This window comes from Symphalangus syndactylus, chromosome 13, assembly GCF_028878055.3.
Source record: "Symphalangus syndactylus isolate Jambi chromosome 13, NHGRI_mSymSyn1-v2.1_pri, whole genome shotgun sequence".
In the NCBI taxonomy this organism is placed as follows: domain Eukaryota; kingdom Metazoa; phylum Chordata; class Mammalia; order Primates; family Hylobatidae; genus Symphalangus; species Symphalangus syndactylus.
Window position 1 is genome coordinate 44,402,314 of NC_072435.2, and position 23,904 is coordinate 44,426,217.

At 55.1% G+C, this 23,904-nt stretch overlaps 3 protein-coding genes across 4 annotated transcripts; all 3 read right to left on the bottom strand.

The window, feature by feature from the left end:
- Positions 1-1,708: 1,708 nt before the first annotated feature.
- CIST1 (colon, intestine and stomach enriched 1) lies at positions 1,709-7,549 on the bottom strand. 2 transcript variants are annotated; one of them, XM_063616467.1, is made up of 4 exons: positions 7,249-7,549; positions 3,786-4,187; positions 2,024-2,184; positions 1,709-1,888 (listed from the first exon to the last, which is right to left on the bottom strand). In XM_063616467.1, exons 1-4 carry the CDS (start codon positions 7,328-7,330, stop codon positions 1,841-1,843), a joined length of 693 nt encoding a protein of 230 aa, XP_063472537.1. In that variant the 5' UTR covers positions 7,331-7,549; the 3' UTR covers positions 1,709-1,840. The 2 variants fall into 2 exon arrangements, with proteins under 2 accessions (XP_063472537.1, XP_055094101.1); XM_055238126.2 differs by having other exon boundaries at positions 7,243-7,549.
- Positions 7,550-9,127: 1,578 nt separating this feature from the next.
- Positions 9,128-23,478, bottom strand: IQCN (IQ motif containing N). The gene is given in 5 exon segments (XM_055236454.2): positions 9,128-10,136; positions 16,474-16,505; positions 16,508-19,496; positions 19,498-19,604; positions 23,285-23,478. Coding segments are annotated over 5 exon segments (4,068 nt in total). The 5' UTR covers positions 23,298-23,478; the 3' UTR covers positions 9,128-9,209.
- LOC129459588 (uncharacterized) lies at positions 10,138-11,385 on the bottom strand. Its single transcript, XM_055236487.2, has one exon. The coding sequence runs from the start codon at positions 11,383-11,385 to the stop codon at positions 10,228-10,230; it is 1,158 nt and encodes a 385-aa protein (XP_055092462.1). The 3' UTR covers positions 10,138-10,227.
- Positions 23,479-23,904: the final 426 nt, after the last annotated feature.

Sequence of the window (23,904 nt, forward strand, 5' to 3'; positions counted from 1 at the left end):
AAATACAAAAAATTAGCTGGGTGTGGTGGCAGGTGCCTGTAATCCCAGCTACTTGGGAGGCTGAGGCAGGAGAATCATTTGAACCTGGCAGGCAGAGGTTGCAGTGACTCGAGATCGTGCCACTGCACTCAAGTGTGGGCAACAAAAGTGAAACTCCATCTTATTAAAAAAAAAAAAAAAAAAATGGCTTGAACCCAGGAGTCAGAGGCTGCAGTGAGCCAAGATTGCACTACTGCACTCCAGCCTAGGTGACAGAGGGAGACCGTCTCAAAAAAGAAAAAAAGAGAGAGAGATGGGGTTTTGCCATTTTGCCCAATTTGGTCTCAAACTACCAAACTCAAGCAATTCGCCCACCTCAGCTTCTCAAAGTGCTGAGATTACAGTGGTAAGCCACCATGCCCGGCACCCCCAGTTTTGTTTGTTTGTTTTGAGACAGGGTCTTACTCTGTCACCCAGACTGGAGTGCAATGGTGCAATCTCAGCTCACTGCAACCTCTGCGTCCCAGGCTCAACCAATTCTTCTGCCTCAGCCTCCCTAGTAGCTGGGATTACAGGCGCACACCACCACGCCAGGCTAATTTTTGTATTTTTAGTAAAGATGGGGTTTCACCACGTTGACCAGGCTGGTCTTGAACTCCTGACCTCAAATGATCCACCTACCTTGGCCTTCCAAAGTGCTGGGATTACAGGTGTAAGCCACCATGCCTGGCCCAATTTTTTTATTTTTTATTTTTTATTTTTTATTTATTTATTTTTTTTGAGATGCAGTCTTGCTGTGTCGCCCAGACTGGAGTGCAGTGGCGCGATCTCAGCTCACTGCAAGCTCTGCCTCCTGGGTTCACACCATTCTCCTGCCTCAGCCTCCTGAGCAGCTGGGACTACAGGCGCCCGCCACCACACCCGGCTAATTTTTTGTATTTTTAGTAGAGACGGGGTTTCACTGTGTTACCCAGGATGGTCTCAATCTTCTGACCTCGTGATGTGCCCACCTCGGCCTCCCAAAGTGCTGGGATTACAGGCATGAGCCACCGCGCCCGGCCACCTTTTTTTTTTTTAACTAGCCAGGCATACTGTCGTGGCCCTGTAGTCCCACACTGCACCATTGCACTCCAGCCTGGGCAACAGAGCAAGATCCTATCCCAAAGCAAAAAAAAAGTTACCTCCTCAAAGAGGCCTCCCTACCTTCTCAGCAAAACTGGACACCGCAGCCCTTGTGGTTTGGCCACAGTCTCAATCTGTGACTCCATGGCCTTCCACGCCACCTGCAAAGATCTCATGTGATCTCCTGATTCTTTTTATTTTTATTTTTTTGAGATGGAGTCTTGCTCTGTTGCCCAGGCTGGAGTGCAGTGGGGCGATCTCAGCTCACTGCAAACTCCGCCTCCCCGGTTCAAGCAATTCTCTGCCTCAGCCTCCTGAGTAGCTGGGATTACAGGCACCCGCCACCACACTCAGCTAGTTTTTGTATTTTTAGTAGAGACAGAGTTTCACCATGTTAGCCAGGCTGGTCTCAAACTCCTGAGCTCAGGAGATCTGCCCGCCTTGGCCTCCCAAAGTGCTGGGATTAAAGGTGTGAACCACCGCACCCAGCCAAGTGATCTCCTGATTCTTATCTGTCCCTGCCTCGAGTCTGTGGATCCCCTGAGAGTAAAGACATGGTCCCCACTGTGACCCCAGCACAGAGCCCAGCACATAGTAGGTGCTCAGTTAATGTTTATCACACGAGTCTATAACTCAGGAGGCCTTGGATGAATGGTAGGGCCTTTATTTCCTCAGGTTCTGCTCCTCCCCAGGGATCCCAGCCCCATCCACACCCCCATCTCTGTTGGCTCCTCAGGGCTCACTCCTGGAGGTGGTAGGCAAAGGACAATCTGTCATTCATGGATCCCTGAGGAAGGAACACACAGGGAGGCATTCAGACACCAACAGGCTCTGCAGCCCAGGCTGGCCCTGCTTGGGACGGCAGCTCCCCCAACCCTGCCTTGGCCCCAGGGCTGAGCCCCCAGCCCAGCCCCTACCTTACCATGGACACCTCATCCAGGTTCTCAAACTTGGACTCATCCCAGTGACAGAATCTCACAGCCATGACTACAGATCCAATGAGCAAAAGAGACACCAGCAAACACACAACCACCACCACGCTCGGGTTCCTGTGTAACTCATGGGGCTCAGTGTCACCTGGAGCTGGGGAAATGAGCTCAGAGTCAGCACTGGGCCCTATTCCCCACAAGCCTAAGACACCTACCAGGGCCCAGAGCCTTTTAAATCTGTTCTCAGGAAGCTGAGCTCTCTTCCCTCTCCAGTTGAGGCTGCCACTTTTTAATCATTTATTTTACAGACAGGGTCTCACTCTGTCATTTGGGCTGGAGTGCAGTAGTGCGATCACAGCTCACTGCAGCCTCGATCTCCTGGGCTCAAGAGATCCTCCCACCTTAGCCTCCCAAGTAGCTGGGATTACAGGCATGCACCACCATGCCTGGCCAATTTTTTTATTTTTTGAGACAGGGTCTTGCTCTGTCACACAGGCTGGAGTTCAGTGGCGTTATCTCAGCTTACTGCAACCTCCATCTCCCAGTATCTAGTGATCCTCTTACCTCAGCCTCCCCGGTAGCTGAGACTACAAGTGTGTGCCACCACACCCAGCTAATTTGTGTATATTTAGTAGAGATGGGGTTTCACCATGTTGCCCAGGCTGGTCTTGAACTCATTGGCTCAGGTGATCCACCCGCCTCGGCCTCCCAAAGTGCTGGGATTACAGGCGTGAGCCACTGAGCCCAGCCTAATTTTTAAATTTTATTTAATTAATTACTTTGTTTATTTTTGAGATGGAGTCTTTTTTTTTTTTTTTCCCAAGATGGAGTCTTGCTCTGTCTCCCAGGCTGGAGTGCAGTGGTTCAATGTGGACTCACTCCAACCTCCGCCTCCTGGGTTCAAATTATTTTCCTGCCTCAGCCTCCCAAGTAGCCCGGATTACAGGTGCCTGCCACCATGCCTGGCTAATTTTTGTATTTTTAGTAGAGACGGGGTTTCACCATGTTGGCCAGGCTGGCCTTGAACTCCTGACCTCAGGTGATCCTCCCACCCTGGCCTCCCAAAATGCTGGGATTACAGATGTGAGCCACCACGCCCAGCCATTTTTATTTTATATTTATTTATTTATTTATTTATTTATTTATTTGAGACAGAGTCTCACTCTGCCACCCAGGCTGGAGTGCAGTGGCGCCATCTCATCTCACTGCAACCTCTGCCGCCTGGGTTCCAGCGATTCTCCTGCTTCAGCCTCCCCCAAGTAGCTGAGATTACAGGCGTCTGCCACCACGCCTGGCTAATTTTTGTAGTTTTAGTAGAGACGGGGTTTCACCATTTTGGGCAGGCTGGTCTTGAACTCTTGACCTCGTGATACCCCCCCCCGCCCCTCGGCCTCCCAGAGTGCTGGGATTACAGGCGTGAGCCACCGTGCCCGGCCATTTTTAGATTTTTTTGTAGAGACAAAGTCCTGCTATTTTGCCCAGGCCCAAGTACATAATGTATAACCTGTCTTCCCACCACAGCAAGTATTAGTTTCTCTTTTTGCCCATCACTGCGTGCCCAGCCGCTTAATAATAAGTGCCACTAGGCACTTAATAAATGCGCATAGCATGAAGGGCTTTAGACAATGGAGCAGAGACAGGAAGCTCTTCCTAGAGCATTCTCGGGGCTGTACCTCCCCCTGGTGGTCAGTTCCCAAACTGCAGCCTGTTACACCCGCCACCTCCCTACAAACACCCAAATCTCTTGATACTCACCTGGGCCAGGAGGCTCCAAGGTCTGGTCAGTGAAGGTCAAGGGCTCCGTTCCGGGGCTGTGGGAAGTGGGGCTCCAGTGCGGGGTCAGGGATTCGGAACTGGGGAGGGTGGAAGAGGGGGTGAGCTCTGCAATGGGGGAGCCAGAACTAGGGTGCATGATTGTCTCTGGTTGTGGGGAGGAGGGAATCATCCTTGAATCTGTGGAGCTGGGGCTTGGCTGGATGGTAGGGGTTGCCCCCGAACTTGAGGGGCTGAGGTGGGTTATGGAGCCTGTCTCCAAACTCATGGTGCTGGAGTAGGTTTTGGGGGGTTCCCCTGAACTGTGGGTGCTGTGGGTGAAGGGAGAAGAAATCAGAGAGCTGAGAGGTGATGTCTTCATACTGTTCCCTGAGGTCGTAGTACCTGGAAAGAAAAACATCATTGGAAACTGGGCGTGGTGGCTCACGCCTGTAATTCCAGCACTTTGAGAGGTCAAGGTGAGAGCATCACTTGAACCCAGGAATTAGAGACCAGCCTGGCAACATAGTGAGACCCTCTCTCTCTTTCTCTTTCTCTCTCTCTCTTTTTTTTTTCTTTTTTTGAGATGGCGTCTCACTCTGTCACCCAGGCTGGAGAGCAGTGGTGCGATCTCAGCTCACTGCAACCTCCACCTCCTGGGTACAAGCAATTCTCTGGCCTCAGCCTCCCAAATAGCCGGGATTACAGGCGTGGCGACGCCTGGCTAATTTTTGCATTTTTAGTTTCACTGTGCTGGCCAGATTGGTCTCGAACTTCTGACCTCAGGTGATCCACCTGCCTCGGCCTCCCAAGGTGCTGGGATTACAGGCATAAGTCATCGTGCCCAGGCTTTTCATTTTTATTTATTTTTATTTATTTTTATTTTTATTTTTGTGAGATGGAGTCTCGCTCTGTCGCCCAGGCTGGTGTGCAGTGGCGCAATCTCGGCTCACTGCAAGCTCCGCCTCCCGGGTTCACGCCATTCTCCTGCCTCAGCCTCTCCGAGTAGCTGGGACTACAGGCGCCCGCCACCGCGCCCGCCACCACGCCCGGCTAATTTTTTGTATTTTTAGTAGAGACGGGGTTTCACCATGGTCTCGATCTCCTGACCTCGTGATCCGCCCGCCTCGGCCTCCCAAAGTGCTGGGATTACAAGCGTGAGCCACCGCGCCCGGCCCATTTTTATTTTTAATTAATTTATTTTTTTGTCCAGGTCATAGGGAGACCTGAAAGATTTAGGACACCATGTGAGCACTCAGTGGGAAACTGAAGCTCCCCCTCAAATTCCTGCTCCTCGTCTGAAGTCCCACAGCCTGGGTTCAAGTGCAGATCAGTGTTCCCAGTCCTCTTGGCTCAGAGCTCTAGAAGCCCTTTGGACATGGGAAGTGACTGCATCCCAGGCAGTGCTGGGCAGCTCCTTTAAATTTTCTGGGACTCAGTTTTCTTTTCTGTAAAATGGAAATCATGTGGCGCTGGTGCCTCTGACAGTTCATCAATCAGGTTCGTAGCGGGTGTACACAAGCCAGGTGCTCCCAGCTATTGGGGAGGCTGAGGCGGGAGGATTGCCTGACCCCAGGAATTCAAGGCTGTAGTGCGCCATGATTGCGCCACTGCAATCCCGCCCGGGAGACATAACGAGACCTTGTCTCTACAAAAAAAAAAAAAACAAAAATTAGCCAGGCATGGTGGTGCATGCCTAGTCCCAGCTACTCAGGAGATTGAGGTGGGAGGATCGCTTGAGTCCAGGAGTTCAAGGCTGCAGTAAGCCATGATCATGCCACTGAACTCCAGCCTGGGTGACAGAGTGAGACTCTGTCTCAAAAAAAAAAAAAACCACACACACAATAGAATAGAAACACAGTGGGTGCACAGTGACACTCAACTATAAAGATCCACCTATGAGCCCAGAGAGGATCAGCACTAATTTTCTCCAGGTACCCCTAGGCTAACCTCAACTTTAATGGAAGACACAAAGATGCGGGCGCTGGGAACATGTCTCTGGAACCCACCCTTCTGCATGTTGGTCCAGCCACTTCCTGGCTCCCATCGCATCCCAGGCATGGAGTCCAGGGACCAGGCTGAGGGCGGGTAAATAGTTCATGAGCCACCTCCCGCAATGACTTCCCACCCAGTTCCAGGTGACTGGGCCTCTTCATTCATCAACTCTCTGCTCCACCCATCCACTCTGCTCTGGGCCAAACTTTGTGCTTCCTCCTTGACTCACCCCAGGCAGCAGAAATGCGGAAATAACACACAACACTGGCCCTGAGAGAGGGCTAGGTCCACATGCCACCCTCCCCAGATCTCTATGTAGCCCCCCAGGCCCTGTGGGGATGACAGCTGAGTCTAGAAGAAGCATGGAACTCAGGCTGGACTTCATCCCCATTTAACAGATGAGAAATTGAGGCTCAGCGTAGCAGAGGGTCTGGCCTGAGGTGACTGGGGAGCTGGGCAGAAGGCCCCTCAAGGAACTTTGTCCTCTGTTTCTGCTGAAATGAAGATGATTCAGAGGCCATAGTGGACCCCAAGCCAAGTCAGAATTCTGGGGAGCTGAGTGCTTAGTGAACTGAAAGAGGACTTGAAAGAGGAAGAGTTGGAGAACACAAGCCTTGCTGAGTGCCTGGCACTGAGTAGGCACCGGTGAGCTGCTGAAGAGTTGACCAGAAGGTGAAAATAAAGCTGTTTCCAGGCACTGCGCTGGGTGTATGCTTTTCCCAGAGACTCCTAGACTGGGAGGCTCATGTGAGCGAAGGCAACCAGTTCCAATCTGGGTCTGGGACAAGCTGGACTGAGCCTGTTTCCTGAGCTATGAAATGGAGATAAAAGTGGTGCCTTCTGAATGAAACCCTTCCCTGCAATGAGCATTTCAGCAGCCATGGTGGCCTCTGCTCTGCTATTACAGGTCTCGGGGGCAGGACAACGGGCAGAGAGAGTGACGACATACTGGCAGGCAAAGGGCAGAAAAAGGGAATGCGAGAAGCTCAAGGCTCCTCCCCTCCACCCTAGGCACTGTCTTATAGGAGAGCAAGAGGGAATTAAGTCAGACATCCAGAAGAACTTCTCATGGGAACCACAGACGTTTGATGACCAGGAAGTGAGTCCCTGTTCCCTGGAACCCCCATGGCCCTGCGGTCTTCACCATTCTCCCTTTGGGGATTGGCTAAAAGGAACAGATTTGAAAAGAAGCCCCAAAGTAGGTGTGAGGCCGTCTGTCGCCTCCAGCAGGTTCAGGGCTCACTGGAGTTGCAGAACCCACAGCCCCAGGGCTTGGGAGCAGCGGTGCCTCATCTGTCCTCACAGCTGCTCCGTTTGTTTCTGGGGGAAAGGCCAGCCTTCCTCGGAGGGTTGGTGGACCAGCGTGGCCTGAGGGAGGGGTCCAGAAGCCAGGTGTGTGACTGGGCTGTGTGTCCCCCACCCCCACCCTTCCGCTTTCTGGAAGCTGAGCCTCCCTTTTACCAGCTCTTACCTTTAGTACTGTCATTCCTATCAGCTTTCAGCAGCAGCACTAGCACCAAAAGCAGAAGTGGCGGCAGCTGGGGGCGCGCCATTCCTGTGCCGGGAGGGCCTGCCACTAGCTCTGCACAGGTGTGTGGCCAGGCGTGTGCCCAGGTGCCAGCTCCTTGCACCTGCGTGTGCGCTCCCTGCTGGCGGAGCAAGGGGCTGTGCAGGGGCGAGGCGCAGGTGCGGCTTCAGGGTGTGGGACCTCCCTGGGGCACTCCTGTTCCCCGGGTGCAGTTCTCGCCCTCTTCACCTGGACTCCACCCCTTCTAAACACGATGACCCAGAAGCTCTCAAAGCCAGTCATCCACTGAAGACACCCTGCCCCTGCCGTCCTCTTTCCCCCTACTCCTGGCTCCACAGCTGCCCAAACCTCTGCTGTCACTCCCTCTGCCCCTCCTTCAGCCAGGTTGCCCCCTCTGGGAGCCCCTATTGCTCCCACCTCCCTCCTATCCCTGAACCCACAGGGCTGGGGATGTCCTTGTTCTCCTCTGTCCTCTTCCTCTTCTGTCCTCTGTCTCACCCAGACTGGGGCCTTTTGGGGACATGACTGAAACCTTCTAACTTTCTAGCATTTGTATTATGGATTTTTCTTTCTTTTATTCTCTTTTTTTTCTTTCTTTTTTTTTTTTTTTTTTTTTGAGACGGAGTCTTGCTCTGTCACCCAGACTAGAGTGCAGTGATGCAATCTCGGCTCACTGCAACCTCTGCCTCCCAGGTTCAAGTAATTCTCCTGCCTCAGCCTCCTGAGTAGCTGGTGCCTGCTACCAGGCCCGGCTAATTTTTGTATTTTTTAGTAGAGACAGGGTTTCACCATGTTGGCCAGGCTGGTCTCAAACTCCTGACCTCAAGTGATCCACCCGCCTCGGCCTCCCAAACTGCTGGGATTACAGGCATGAGCCACCGTGCCCAGCCCTTTTTTTTCTAAGAGACAGGGTCTCACTCGTTGCCCAGGCTGGAGTGCAGTGGCACAATCACAGCTCACTGCATTCTCGAACTCCCAGATTCAAGCAACCTCTCGTCTCAGCCTCCCAAGTAGCTGTGATTACAGGCGTGTACCACCATGCCGGGCTAATTTTTTTTTTTTTTGAGACTGAGTTTAGCTCTTGTTGCCCAGGCTGGAGTGCAATGGCACAATCTTGGCTCACCACAACCTCCGCCTTCCGGGTCCAAGCGATTCTCCAGCCTCAGCCTCCTGAGTAGCTGGGATTACAGGCATGTGCCACCACGGCCAGCTAATTTTGTATTTTTAGTAGAGATGGGGTTTCTCCATGTTGGTCAGGCTGGTCTCGAACTTCTGACCTCAGGTGATCCGCCCACCTCGGCCTCCCAAAGTGCTGGGATTACAGGTGTGAGCCACCGTGGCTGGCCTTTTTTTGTTGTTGTATTTTTTTTAGTATAGATGGGGTTTTACCATGTTGGCCAGGCTGATAGCTCTAACTCCTGACCTCAGGTGACCCACCCGTCTTGGTTTCCCAAAGTGCTGGGATTACAGGCATGAGCCACCGCACCCAGCCATCCTGTAGGATTTTTTAGGGGTGAGGGACTTGAGGTGAGTGCTCTGGGCCGGGTCCCAGACACAGTTCTAGAGTGCACTGGGGACAGTTTCCATCTGGGATGGGCTGGACACCACCCCACTACCTGTACACGGATATGGCAGGGGCACAGCTGAGAACACATTGGCGGCACCTGACCTCCAGGAAAGACTTGAGGTCCCCATGCTGGCCACAGACCCCAGATGCATACTGCATGGTTGGAAACTTCAGAGTTCTCTTCCCCCTGGGATGTTCGATTCCCCCACTATACCCAAGCCACTTCCATTAACCCAGAACACATCACCCAAGATCTAGGCTCTGGAGGACTTTATTCATTAGACCCAGAGAGCCATGAGTGCCTCCCAAGAAGTCCCCACTATAGGGAGCCAGAGTCCTAGATGCTGGGCCAATGCGTGTGCCGTGAGCTGGCCCAGGGGTCTGCTGGTCCCAAGAGCGCCTCTGTGTTCTTCAGACAGCTCCGGGTATGGTGGCCTCTCCAGGTGGCTTGAACCATCTTCGCTGCCATTTGCTGCTGCCTCATCTGCTGGCGGATCTTAAAGCCCCTCCAGGCGGACTGGATGGCTGTGGCCGCTTTGTCCTGGTGATGCGGCTGCCTGGGACTCGGGGCAGCCCGCTGGTAGGTGGAGGCCCAAGACACTGCCCCGGGGCCCCCAGCGCCCCGGCCCATGCCCTGCACCACGCGGGTGGGCTGGGTGCGTCCACAGGTATGACAGGTGCGAGAGCTGGAGCCCACTAGCATCACCACGCTGGGCGGGCTCCCGATCCTGGAGCTCAGGGAGTGGCAGACGCTGCAAGCGTGTGCCTGGCAGGACTGGAAGCAGCGATGGTCAGATACTGTCCTGGCTCTGCCATCCTGGAACCAGCTTCGGTCAGACATGACCCTGGCCCGGCCGCCCAGCTCCACCCACGTGACAGAGTGGAGCATCTGCCGGTGCTGGGCTTGGTCCCGGCGGGTGCTGTAGCCGCGCCAGGCAGCCTGGATGATCGTGGTGGCTCTGCAGAGGTGTGCCAGGTTCCGCCGCACACGGTAGCCGCGCCAAGTAGCTTGGATGACCGTGGCCCCCCGGTGCCACACCTGGATCCTGCAACGCGCCAGGTAGCCACGGATGCCCGCCTGGATAGTGATCACTGCGAGGATGCGGATCTCCTCTGCAGCCTGCATGGACACCATCGGCTCCCCGGACTGCCTGGGATGCACCACCGCCTTGTTGCGCCGGGTGTCCCAGGACGCAGCACACCTGGCTGGCTCCCACGCGTGGTTCCACGATTGGCCACTAGCCACACCAGCGTCCGCGGGGCCCTGGAGTATAGTGGAGTTCAGGGATGCCTTGTGATTAAGGGCAGGATTCTGGGGGCTATAGGAGTCCTGCGATCCCCACGGTGACTCCTGGTTAAAAAAGGGGCGGCAGGGAACCACTCGGGGAAGACTCGTAGCCTAGAGACGCCCTCCGAACTCCCAGGGCCAGCGGAGGAATGGCCGAGGAGTGTGTCATCTCCCCAGTGCGGATGACGGGCCTTACCTCTGCAGAGGGCCTATGGGTGGAGTTTGCACCACCTCGAGCTGAGGCCTGGGATGGTTGTCTTTGCACATACTGGAAGGGCCTAACCCTGGCCACAGAACTTTCTAGCAGTTCTGGAACAATCCTACCATGCACGGATCTGTAGGAATTTTTAGGGCCCATGGAGTCCCAGCAGCTGCTCTGAGCCAGGTTTCCAGACACTGTTTTCTGGAATGGATTGGGGACAACTTCTGTCTGGAAGGGACTGGACGATGCCCTTCTAGCCGAGGACGAATATGGTGGCACATGTGAGACTATGCTGGCAGTCCCTGACCTCTGAGGAAGACTAGAATTCCCCATCCTGCCCACAGACACTGAAAGCAATCTGAAAGCCTCAGAACTGCCACAGGCCAGCTGGGGTGATCCTGAGACTACATTAGAAGCCACTGTACCCTGAGAGTGGTTTTGGGGTATGACGTGAACGACAGACCCCTGTTGATAAACTGAGGGGGTCTTAGTGGCTAAACCCAGGGCCTGGAAAGGGACAGGGACCATGCCACTAGCATGGCTGGGAGCCACCTCCCTGAACAATGGTGTTTGGCCTTGGGGAAGAGTCCCTTTCTCAGACAGGGACCTATGATCATGGCCATCAGCTCCCAGAGGACTGGGGTACATCCACGGGGTTGCGCCAATGACCCTGGCTTTGCTGATTAGGTCACTGGATCCACTTGATCCTGACACTTGGGACACAGCCTCATCCAATTCTCCTAGCTCGGCTTGGTCCCCTGTGGCCCCAGATGGCATTATCCCAGCATCTTGGCTCAATTTTAAGGCTGTTGATAGAACCGTAGGCACTGGCTGTAGACTCCTCACTGTGCCACTAGCTGCCGGGGCTGAGGAGTGACCTGGAGCCAGGCTGGTGGTGTGGGGCATCTGCAAGGGGGCTATAGACCTCTCCTCAGCCAGGGCTTTGAGGTAAGGAGGGGCAGTGATGTCAATCACCATGGACCCCTTGGAGCAGCTCTGAGCCACACTAGGGGCCCCAATCATTGGCACAGAACCAGGGGGGACAACTGGGCTCACCCCACTCACTCCCGAACCTGGGAGCAAGTTTGGAGCAGCTAAGCTAGCGGAGGGTCTTACAGATAAGACTCGGCTTCTTTCTGTCTGCCATCAGACTCGGAGCCAGCCAACTGGACACAGAGCCCGCGGGAAGGCTCTGACCCATGCCTCGGATGGTGGAACCCGGGGGAAGGCTGGAGGTTATGCCACCAGGCAGAGTGCCTGGGACTGCGCCCATGCTCATCCTACAGGCTACAAAACCCCCTGCTGCACCACGACCAGCCCTGCTTTTCAGAGAGTCCTGCGGAATCATATCTCTCTGCTGGTAACTGGGTGGGACCATGGGTGCCTCAGAAGGGTGCCAGCGGTCTGTTTTTTGGAATAACCACACCGATCTGGGAACTGCTGGGGCCCACGCTGTTCAGGGAAAGATTAGACTGAGTCACGGCCAGTCTGTCGGGCGCTGAAGCCAGAGAGGGGCTGGGGGCCATCCCTGTGGTTCCAGAGGGTTGCATCAAAGGGCCACCTGCCTCTAAGACCTGGGATGCAAGGGAAGCCACGCCGTTGGCCACCTGACATTGACTTTGGCCCATGCCAGTTGCTATGGTTCTCCAGGGGAGACTCCCAGCTAGGCCAGGAGACGTGGTCCCCTGAGACCCACTGAGGAACATAGCATCAGCCAAGGGCTCCTGGGGATGGCTTGTAGCCACACCCCTGAACAGAGGCGTGATTCGCTGGCCTACACAACAGGCCTCCTCATCAGCATGAGAGAGATTTGGTGTTGAAACACTAACCACAGAGGGTGGACACACATGCTTCCCACCAACCCTGGGTGGATGATGGAACCCAAGGGACACGTTGTTGAACTTGAAGTCCGGGAGGCTGGATACCATCTCACTAACCATCAGAGGTTCTTCACATAGGTTCACCCCAGTACCCAGGGATGGCTGGTTCGGACCCCGGTCCATACTTCCAGCCACAGAGGAATATGGTCCACCGGGCTAACTGAAACAAACGCTGATGGGTGACACAGACGTGCGGCTACTGAATCCACCCTTGAACACTGCAGATTTGAATCCAGCCTAGAGCCCCAGCATGCCTCATTGGGGCCATGACACGTACCACTGACCACAGATGGCTAGGATCTGCTTGGGGCCAACCCAGTGTCCGGGGGTGACTGAGCCAGGCTTAGGGCTTCCTTGTGGGCCACAGATGGTGGGAACAGGCTGGGGGATATGGCTGGCTCGGCTAGGCTGGAGGCTAGGGTACAGGATGAATATGTCTTCCCTGGGCTGGAGGCCACAGATGGTTGGGCTTGCCTTGGGGATACTGCAGTGGTCTGAGATGGGTGGGCTAGGCTGGGGCCCACCCCACTGGCCACGTATGGATGAGCTAGGCTTGGAGACAACCCATGGGGTCCTGATGGGTGGGCTAGGCTTGGAGACACACCAATGGCTTGAGATGGCTGGGCTGGGCTTAAGGACACCACACAGGTCATAGGTCGGTGGGCTAGGCTTGAAGACATCCCTGTGGCTTGAGACGGCTGGGCTAGGCTTGGGGATACACCACAGGCCATAGGTTGATGGGCTGGTCTTAAGGGCATTGCAGTGGCTTGAGATAGCTGGGCAAGGCTTGGGGACACCTCACTGGGCATAGATCGATGAACTTGGCTTGGGGACACCCTACAGGTCATAGATGCATGAGCTCGCCTAGGGGACATCCTGCTGCTTACAGATACGTGAGCTTGGCTTGGGGACACCCTGGAGGCCATTGGTGGGTAATCTCGTCTAGGGAACACCCCACCGGCTTGAGATGGCTGGGCTAGGCTTGAGGAAACCCTACTGGCCACAGATTGGTGGGCTACACTTGGGGACACCCCAGTGGCCTGAGATGGCCAGGTCAAGCTTGGGGATTCCCCAGTGGCCTGAGGAGGCTGGGCCAGGCTTGGAGACTCCCGAATGGCCATAGATGGGTGAGCTAGGCTTGGGGACACTCCAATGGTGTGAAACGGCATGGCTAGGCTTGGGGGCACTCCAATGGTCTGAGATGGCATGGCTAGGCTTGGGGATACTCCAATAGTCTGAGATGACATGGCTAGGCTTGGGGACACTCTGATGGTGGGAGATGGCTGGGTCAGGCTTGGAGACTCCCCAGTAGGCTGGGATGGGTAGGCTGGGCTTGGGGACATCTCAGTGGGCTGAGATGGGTAGGTTGGGCTTGGGGACTCGCCAGTGACCACAGATGGGTAGCCTGGGCTTCCATCAGTGGCCATAAATGGGTAGGCTGGGCTTGGGGACACCTCAGTGCACTGATATGACTGGGCCAGGCTTGGGGACTCCCCAGTGACCACAGATGGGTAGGCTGAGCTTGGGGACATCTCAGTGGGCTGAGATGGCTGGGCCAGGCTAAGGGACTCCCCAGTGGCCACACATGGGTAGTCTGGGCTTGGGGACACCTCAGTGGGCTGAAATGGGTAGCCCGGGCTTGGGGACACCTCAGTGGCCATAGATAGGTAGCCTGAGCTTGGGGACACCTCAGTGGGCTGAGATGAGTAGTCTGGGCTTGGGGACACCTCAGTGGCCACAGATAGGTAGCCTGAGCTTGGGGACACCTCAGTGGGCTGAAATGGTAGCCTGGGCTTGGGGACACCTCAGTGGCCACAGATAGCCTGAGCTTGGGGACACCTCAGTGGGCTGAGATGGGTAGCCTGGGCTTGGGAACAGCCCAGTGGCCATAGATAGGTAGCCTGAGCTTGGGGATATCTCAGTAGGCTGATATGGGTACGTTGGGCTTGGGGACACCTCAGTGGCCACAGATGGGTATCCTGGGCTTGGGGACATCTCAATGGCCATAGATAGGTAGCCTGGGTTTGGGGACACCTCAGTGGGCTGATATGAGTAGGCTGCGCTTGGGGACACCTCAGTGAGCTGATATGGGTTGGCTGGGCTTGGGGATACCTCAATGGGCTGAAATGGCTGGGCCAGGGTTGGGTACTCCCCAATGGCCTGAGATGGGTAGGTTGGACTTGGGGACATCTCAGTGGGCTGAAATGGCTGGGCCAGGGTTGGGTACTCCCCAGTGGCCTGAGATGGGTAGGCTGGACTTGGAGACACCCCAAAGGCTTGAGATGGCTGGGCCAGGTTTGAGGTTACCCCAGGGGCCTGAGATGGCTGGGCTAGGCTTGAGGGCTCCCCACTGTCCATAGATGGCTGGGCTAGGTTTTGGGACCCCCAGTTAGCCATTAATTAGTGATCTTGGCCTGAGGCCACTCCAAAGGTCCTTGATGGGTGTCCTTGGCTTAGGGACCTCCTAGTCACCACAGATGGCTGTGCTGGTCTTGGTGTCACTCTATTAGGCACAGAGGAGTGTGGTAGCCTTGGGGTCACCCAATTACCCATAGATGGGCAGGTTAGCCTTGGGGACACCTTACTGGATGCTATATGCTGGGATAGGCTTGGGGCCAGCCTACTGAACCCTGATGCCTGGCCTAGGTTTGGGGCTACCCTACTGGCCAGTGTAGCCTGGGACACAATTGGGGCCAAGCTCTTGGCCACAGATGGTGGCTTATATGCAGTGGAGACTACAGTACCTAAAGACAGAGTCCTCCTCAGCTCTGTCTTGACGGTTGCCTGGGACACCTCAATCAGATTCACAGAGCTCTTGCCTAAAGAGAACTTGTGGATCTCAGCCTCTGAGCCCCAGTGAACACGCAAGGTCAAGCAGTTAGACACTGAGCTGTGTTGGAAAATGGGCACTTTCTCCGAGGCTGGAGTGGGCCGGTAGGGGAAGTGTACAGACATGTACCTATAGCCAGTTTCAGTCTCTTGCGTATCCTTAAACCTCTGGAGTGTCCTCATGGACTCCGGAGGAAAAAGGGACTTCACCGCAAGGTCCCCTTCTAAATTGCCTTCCCATGACTCATCTATCTTGTTGACAGCAGGCAGGCTGGCCACAGACACAGCAGAAAGGCTGAGGGAACTAGAGCTTTGCAGAGAGTTTCCGGAATTGCTCTCCTGACTGTAGGTCACAAAGCCCTGGGAGAAGCTCCTGGCCAGGTCACTGTCTCGATCCTGTGGCAAACCACCTACTGGCTCACTGAGGATGGCTGGCTGGTGGTCTGTTGCCAGCTTCTGGGGGCACAGCAGGGCAGACACAGAATCCTGTGTTCGATTCCTCCCCTGTCCACAGACAGATGTCTTGGGACGAACTTGAGCCAATGCACTGCCGGGGGAAGCTTGAAACAGACCACGAGTCTTGGATGCCTGAGTTTTGGTCACCATGGTGACCTGCAAGGGACTTGGGGCCCCCTTGTCCATCACCTCCCTAGTACCTGGGGAGGCCTGTTTGCAATTTGGGGGCCGATACCTCCTCCCCAGGCTCTCCTTGGAAGCCCTGGATGCCTGCTGCTGGCCTCTAGCCACTGAGGGTTGGTAGAGACAGGATGTGCCCTGCTAACCCCTGAGGACTGACACCAAGTCGGGCCCCCACAGGCGGGGTAAGGCTGGTGAACACGGGCAGCCCTCCCACGACCCACGCTGTATGGAAGCCCACCCAAGGCCACCTGCCATCCCTGGTTGATGGACGAGAGGCCACCCTGCTGACCACATGTGGCCTGTGGCAGCTCGGGGCCGTGCCATAGGTCACGGAGGGCTGGCTCATGCTTGGGCCCACATAATTGGCAATGAGAGGCTGCCACAGACTAGGGGGTGGCTGCAAATGGGACGGCTTGAGCAACCTGGGGCCCTCCCCACTCCCCTCGGGGTTAAAACCTGATGCCAATGCGCCAGGCTCTAGGGTCAGGCGTGTTTTTTCCTTTTGGAACTTGGGGCTCAAATCCAGGTTTGAGGAGAAGTCCCTGCTGGACTCCATCTCCCGGGACAGCCTGGGATACAGGCCAGTGATCAGGGGGCCCTGGTGAATGCTGGTGATGACGCTACCCATCACAGAGGCTCCCACAGTGACCACAGGTAAGCAGGGTGATCCCCACAAGATGGCCCCATCCCCCACCTCCTCCAAGGGCCCGGCAGGTTGGCCCATGGTGAAGCAACCCCAGATCCCAACCTGGGAATCCCTGACCTTGCTGGTCTGTGGTCTCACGGGGCCCAGGGAGGGCCCCACGGGGCCGACAGACTCCTCCTGCAGGCCACCTCCGCCGGGGCCGGCGTCTTAGTCACCCTGCTTCCTGTTGATTTCGAGGTGGCCTTGGGGAGGATGGTTCCAGTCCTCAGGGCCACCTGACACCAAGACTGGCTCAGGAGAGCACCCAGCTCACCCTGACACAGGGCCTGGCTCAGAGCTGCCCACTCCTCCTCCGTCAAAGCCTTGCTAAGGACCTCAGCCAATTTACCCTGCATGACCTTGGTGAGTTCCGCCCGGAGCTCACCCCGGGACAGGGCTCGGGACAGGGTCAGGCGCAGCTCACTCCAGGACAGCGCCTTCACCAGCGCCATGCTCAGCGTGCTCTGGGGCAGGGCTTTGGCGACAGTGGCATCCAGGACCTCCTTGGACAGGGCCTGGTTCAGAGCTGCCCGGACTTCTCCCTGGGAGAGGGCTTTGGCCAACAGAGTGCGGAGATCCTCCTGGGATGCCAGCACATCAGCTACTTCAGCACACAAGGAGGCCAGCAGGGAGCCTACCGTGTCCTCCTGGCAGGGCACCGCCTGGCCGGGCCTTGATGGCTGGGCACGTGTGGCTCCGCTGTCTCCCCAGGACTCAACATTGCATGTGGAATGTCCGGTGCGTGCCATCAGCGGCACCAGCATACCCTGGACCTCACAGGCTGCCGGGCATGGTCCCCCCTGAGTGGTCTTCCCCGGCACGTATCTGTGGGGCTGTGGCTGGGTCTGTCTGTCCTCTGGCTTGGCCCAGGGTGGGGCGCTGAGGCCACCAAGGTACTGGCAGGCGTGGTTGGACACCTTGGACCCTGTTAGGAGCACCTGGGAGTGGGTGTTGCTGCTGAGATCAGCAGCCTGGTGTGCTGGGATGAGGCACTTGGTTATGTCTGTGATCGGCTGCCCCTGGGACTGCGTCTTGGTCACAGAGCTGGCCAGAGGCGCTTGGGATTGGACCTTCATGGCACCTGTGGCCAGATGTGCCTGGGAATGCATCTTGCTCAGACAGGTGACCACATGGGCCAGGGATGGGGTCTTGCTCAGCTCAGTGGGCAGATGTCCCTCAGATGAGGCCTTGGTCAGCAGGGCGGCCAGTGGTCTCTGGGACAGGCAGGGTGGATGTCTCTGGGATGAGGCATTGGTCAGTGGGGCAGCCAGCTGCCCCTGGGGCAGGGTGACAGCCATGTCTACAGGCACATACATGTGAGGTGGCTTGTCCCCTTCCTCAGCAACTTTTGTCCAGGATGGAGCCCCAGCCATTTCCACTGCCACGCTGGTCTTAAATGCCATGTCTGTTTTCACCTGTTTCTGGGGGCCAGTCTTGATTTTCTCGGCTTCCAAAGGAAGCTTAGCTGGAGCCATGGGGACCCCAGTTCCCAGATGTGGTTGGGCCAGGCACCTGATCTTCCTCTCAGCCAAATAGGAGGGGGATGAGGCTTTCACCGCCTCTGCAGCCTGCTTCACATTCATGGTGGCCTTGGCCTTGGGTGGGTTCTCATGGATGGAGCCTGGGGTGTTGGGAGTTCTGGCTGCTACCGCCGCTTGGGGTGGAGCCTTGACATTTGCCACTGTTGGAGAGGCCAGATACAGGGTCTTGAAGATGGTGGCCACCGAGCGTAACTGGGCTGGGGTCTTGGTTATCATGGCTGCCAGGCGAGTCTGGGGTGAGGGCTTGGTCACCCCAACTGGGCTCATCTGGGATGAAGTCTTGGACATTGTGGCTGCCAGACATGTTTGCAGTGGATTTTTGGCTGGGGTGGCGACCAGGTGCGTCTGGGGTGGGGTCTTTGCAATCGCAGACCCTGGGCATACCTGGGGCGGGCTCTTCATGATGGAGGCCAGAAGGGAAACCTGAGGTTGGTTCTTTGCCGTGATGGTTGCAGGGCATGTCTGCCGTGGGGTGCCAGTTCTGGAGGCTGTGGGGTGCACCTGGATCTTGGTCATTGTGGGCACGGGGCACGTGTGAGGTGCAGTTTTGATCACTGTGGGCCCCGGATACATCTGGGCTGGGGTCTTGGTCATTGTTACTTTGGGAACTGGGCTAGTCTTGGGTGGGATGGTGGTCGTCGTGGACGCCGGATATGTCTGGAGTAGAGTCTTGGTGATCATGGGCCCTGGACATATCTGGAAGGGGGCTTTGGGGGTCTCTGCTTTCACAGGGCCCCGGGTTTGGGCTCTGGATGGCCCCATAACTGCCTGGTTATACCTTCTGGACAATGGTGTCCCCGGAGCCCCAGCTTTGTTGGTCTGGGCAGTTACACGTTTGGTCTTCACTGAGTCACCCTCTATGTGGACGAGGCAGGTGCTTCTGATGGTTCTGGTCAGCAGGAATGGCTGGCATTTTGCATCCAGACTCACTGGGCAGGGAAATCTGATGGTGACCGTCTGGTGTGGCAGGAAGGCCACCCCCTGGACTCTGGCAACATGAGGAGCCTGCACACAGGGCTCTGGGGTACCCTGAGCTGCTGGGGGCTGCAGGAGAGGGGACGACTGGGGTCTGCAGAGGACCAGATTGTCACAGGAAGGGAACTGGGTCTCCTTGTTCACCATGATGGGCAGGGACAGAAGGCGGTTCTCTTCCGGATGCTGGAAGCGCACCTGCTGCGGGGCGTGATAAGGGATGTCCCCCTCCTCCGCCCTCATTTTCTTCACCAACAACTTGCTGGAGTGAAGGATGTGTCTCTTGTTGAAGCGCCGCCAGGCCTCCTGGATGGCCTTGGCCGCCATCATCTGGGAAATCAGCTTCTGCCGAAGCCGATAGCCCCTCCAGTTGGCTTGGATGAGCGTGGCTGCGCGGGCGTGCATCATGTCCATCTCGTCTACCAGGATGTTATTGAAGGCCTGGCTCTCGACCACAGCCCGGAGGCGTGGGATGCGGCGGGACACCGTCTTGGCTTGGGCAGGCTGTTGCGGAAGATGCTCCTTGGACTTGAGGCCCTCGTGCTGGGCCTGTGAAGGCACTTTCTCCGTTTTGTCCGGGAGACTAGGGGTGGGCAGGGGCTGGAGGATGCACTGCCCACTGGGTGACAACTGGTTTGTGAACTGTAGCTGGGTGGCCGGCTGCATTGCCTTGATTACTGGACAGGTCAGCTCTGCCTGTGGGGGTGGCAGGGGGTGGTCAGGGTATAGCAGGTCGTGCAGACAAGAGGTCTCCTGGCTGGGGTGGACACTGGCCCCCCAGACCCAGATCTTCTTGTTACTGGCACCTTGTGATCTTCTGCCTCCCTTTTTCCATCCGTCCCTCTCCCAAGTGGCCTTTGCTATCCTTATATCCACCTCTCATCATCCTAAGGCTACTTCATCCTGGCACACAGTGCATGACATCTGAATGCCCGACCACTTACCTGCTTTTCTTTTTTTTTTTTTTTTTTTTTTTTGAGATGGAGTGTCGCTCTGTCGCCCAGGCTGGAGTGCAGTGGTGCAATCTCTGCTCACTGCAAGCTCCGCCTCCTGGGCTCATGCCATTCTCCCGCCTCAGCCTTTCTGAGTAGCTGGGACTACAGGCACCCGCCACCACGCCTGGAGAATTTTTTGTATTTTTAGTGGAGACGGGGTTTCACCGTGTTAGCCAGGATGGTCTCAATCTCCTGACCTTGTGATCCACCTGCCTCGCCCTCCCAAAGTGCTGGGATTACAGGCGTGAGCCACCGTGCCGTGCCCGGCCCTTTTCTTTTTTTCTTTTTCTTTTTTTTTTTTTTTTTGAGACAGAGTTTCGCTCTTGTTGCCCAGGCTGGAGTGCAATGCTGTGATCTTGGCTCACCACAACCTCCACCTCCTGGGTTCAAGCGATTCTCCTGCCTCAGCCTCCCGAGTGGCTGGGATTACAGGTGCACGCCACCATGCCTGGCTACCTTTCTGTATTTTTAGTAGAGACGGGGGTTCCATCATGTTGGCCAGGCTGATCTCGAACTCCCAACCTCAGGTGATCCACCTGCCTCAGCCTCCGAAAGTGCTGGGATTACAGGTGTAAGCCACCGCGCCTAGCCTGCTTTTCAAACTTTATCTTGGAGGTACCCCGGGTTTAGCACTGATCATAATGTTTTGGAAATTTCCTGTTTGCCTCTGTGTGGTGTGTGTGTGTGTGTGTGTGTGTGTGTGTGTGTGTGTGTGTTTGAAAAAGAGAGAGAGAGAAGTGTGGTGGGGGAGATTATTTGCCTCTCCCCATTGACTGTGAATCCTAGAAGACAGAGTCATTTCTGTGTCCCCATCTCAGTCACAGGGCTTGGTTCCAAGCTGTGAATGGGTAGGTATTGGGTGGGTGGCCATCTTGACTGATAAATGGTGAGTGGATTGGAAGTTGGATGGACAGATAGATACAGGACTAGATACTGAATGGATGAATCAGTCGATGAGTGAATGGTAGATGGGTTGGAAAGACAGACGAAGGTTTGTATGAATAGGTAAATAAAGTTGATGAATAAAGTGTTAAAGGCAAATCGGCCAGGCACGGTGGCTCACGTCTGTCATTCCAGCACTTTGGGAGGCCAAGGTGGGCAGATTGTTTGGGGTCAGGAGTTCGAGGCCAGCCGGGCCAACATGGTGAAACCCTGTCTCTACTAAAAATACAGAAAAGTAGGCCAGGCATAGTGGCTCACGTCTGTAATCCCAGCACTTTGGGAGGCCGAGGTGAGTGGATCACAAGGTCAGGAGTTCGAGACCAGCCTGGCCAACATGGTGAAACCCCATCTCTACTAAAAATACAAAAATTAGCTCGGCATGGTGGCACGTGCCTGTAATCCCAGCTACTCAGGAGGCTGAGGCAGGAGAATTTTTAAATCTGGTAGGCAGAGGTTGCAGTAAGCCGAGATCATGCCACCTCACTCCAGCCTGGGTGACAGAGCAAGACTCTGTCTCAAAAAACAAAACAAAACAAAACAAAAAGGAGGCAGGTATGGTGGCATTTGCCTGTAGTCCCAGCTACTCGGGAGGCTGAGGCAGGAGAATCGCTTGAACCCAGGAGGAGGAGGTTGCAGTGAGCCAAGATCGTGGCATTACACTCTAGCCCGGGCAACAAGAGCAAGACTCTGTCTCAAAAAAATAAAAGGCCGGGCACGGTAGCTCACGACTGTAATCCCAGCACTTTGGGAGGCCGAGGTGGGCGGATCACGAGGTCAGGAGATCGAGACCATCCTGGCTAACATGGTGAAACCCCATCTCTTTTTTTTTTGAGATGGAGTCTTGCTCTGACTCCCAGGCTGGAGTGCAGTGGCACAATCTCGGCACCATGACCTGCCCCGTCTCTTCTAAAAATACAAAAAATTAGCCAGGCATGGTGGCAGGTGTCTGTAGTCCCAGCTACCCAGGAGGCTGAGGCTGAGATCGTGCCACTGCACTCTAGCCTGGGCGACAGAGGGAGACTCCGTCCCCCCCCAAAAAAAAAAGGCAGATTAACAGAAAAATGGACAATGGTGGGTGGGTGGGCAGGTGGGTGGATGGATGGATGGATGGATGGATGAGCAGATGAGTGAATGAGCAGATGAATGGATGGAGGGATAGGCGAATCAATTGATGAATAGATGGGTGGATGGATAAATGGATAGAGGGAAGGAGGGAAGAATAGGTAAGTAGATGGATGGAGGGAGGGACAAATAGGTAAGGGAGGAATAGGTGGCTGGATGGATAGACAGATGAGTGAATGGGTGCATGGATGGCTGGCTGGATGGAATGATAGTTGGATGGAGGGATGGATGGACACACAGATGAATGGATGGATGCGGGGGTGGATGAATGGATGGATGCAGGGGTGCTGGATGAATGGATGGATGGGCAGATGGGTGGACAGATATGTAAATGGACTGGTGAATAGATATAGGTGGATGGATGGGTAGATGGACAGATGGATAGATGGATGGATTGACTGATAAATGGATACAGGGATGGAGGACTATGTGGATGGATGAATAGATGAATGGGTGGATGGATGAGTGGATGGATGGATGCTTGCATGGATGGATGGGTAGATGGGTAGGTAGATGGGTAGATGGAAAGATGGAATGATGGGTGGGTGGGAGGATGAATGGATACATAGATGAATGGATGAATGATGGATGGTGGATAGGTAGGGGGAGGGACAAATGTATAGAAGGATGAATGAATGAATGAGTGAGTGGGTAGATAGATGTAAGATGAGTAGATAAATAAATGTGAAATTAAAGAAGGCCGGGCACAGTGGCTCACGCCTGTAATCCCAACACTTTGGAAGGCCGAGGCAGGTGGATCACCTGAGGTCAGGGCTTCAAGACCAGCCTGGCCAACATGGCGAAGCCCCATCTCTACAAAAAATACAAAAAAGTAGCCAGGTGTGGCGGCGCATGCCTGTAATCCCAGCTACTCAGGAGGCTGAGGCAGGAGAATCGCTTGAACCCGGGAGGCAGAGGTTGCAGTGAGCCAAGATCGCGCCATCACACTCCAGCCTGGGCAACAAAAGTGAAACTCCGTGTCAAATAAAAGGAAAGAAGGAAGGAAGGAAGGGAGGGAGGGAAATTAAAGAGAGCTGGAGAGACTGGTGAAGAGATAACCCAACAGGAGGTAGACTGATGGGTGGATGGGTGAGTGGGTGGATTAGGGGATGGATAGGTAAATGGCATACGGAAGGACGGAAAGAAGGAAGAAAAAGTGGTGACTGTGGCTTTCAGAAGTAACTAGGATTCAGAGAGAGCTGGAACACTGTCAAGCCACCCTGATGCACAGCCTGGAGCACAGCACACTTGCTTGGCAGAAGCCCCTCTCTTCAGGTTGGACTAGCCAGACCCCTTGCCCGTGGATCATCTTCTTACCTTGAAGGGTCATAGATTTGGAGGAGTAGCAGGAGAAGAAGATGTAATCTCAGAAGCCGGCCTGCAAGAGGAGGCAGCCTTCAGCCTTTCATCCATACAATATGCAGCAACACTGCCCTGGGCTGGCTCAAGACCAACACAAAAAGAAACGTTAAAAGCAAAAACGCTAAATTCTAAAATTTCTAAATTCTAAAAACGCTAAATTCTAAAAAAAAAAAAAAAAAACAAAAAACCCTGCAAAGATGAGGAAATTTATTCCAGTGTTATTTTGTGGCTAGAAATCAAATAAAACAACTGGAAATAACCAAAACAGTGATTAGTAGAGGTTCTGCTACAAATGAATACAAAAGTATGTTCAAGGATGTTTAACACTGTATTGTTAGCCGGGCGCGATGGCTCACGCTTGTAATCCCAGCACTTTGGGAGGCCGAGGCGGGCGGATCACGAGGTCAGGAGATCGAGACCACGGTGAAACCCCGTCTCTACTAAAAAATACAAAAAAAATTAGCCGGGCGTGGTGGTGGGCGCCTGTAGTCCCAGCTACTTGGAGAGGCTGAGGCAGGAGAATGGCGTGAACCCGGGAGGCGGAGCTTGCAGTGAGCCGAGATTGCGCCACTGCA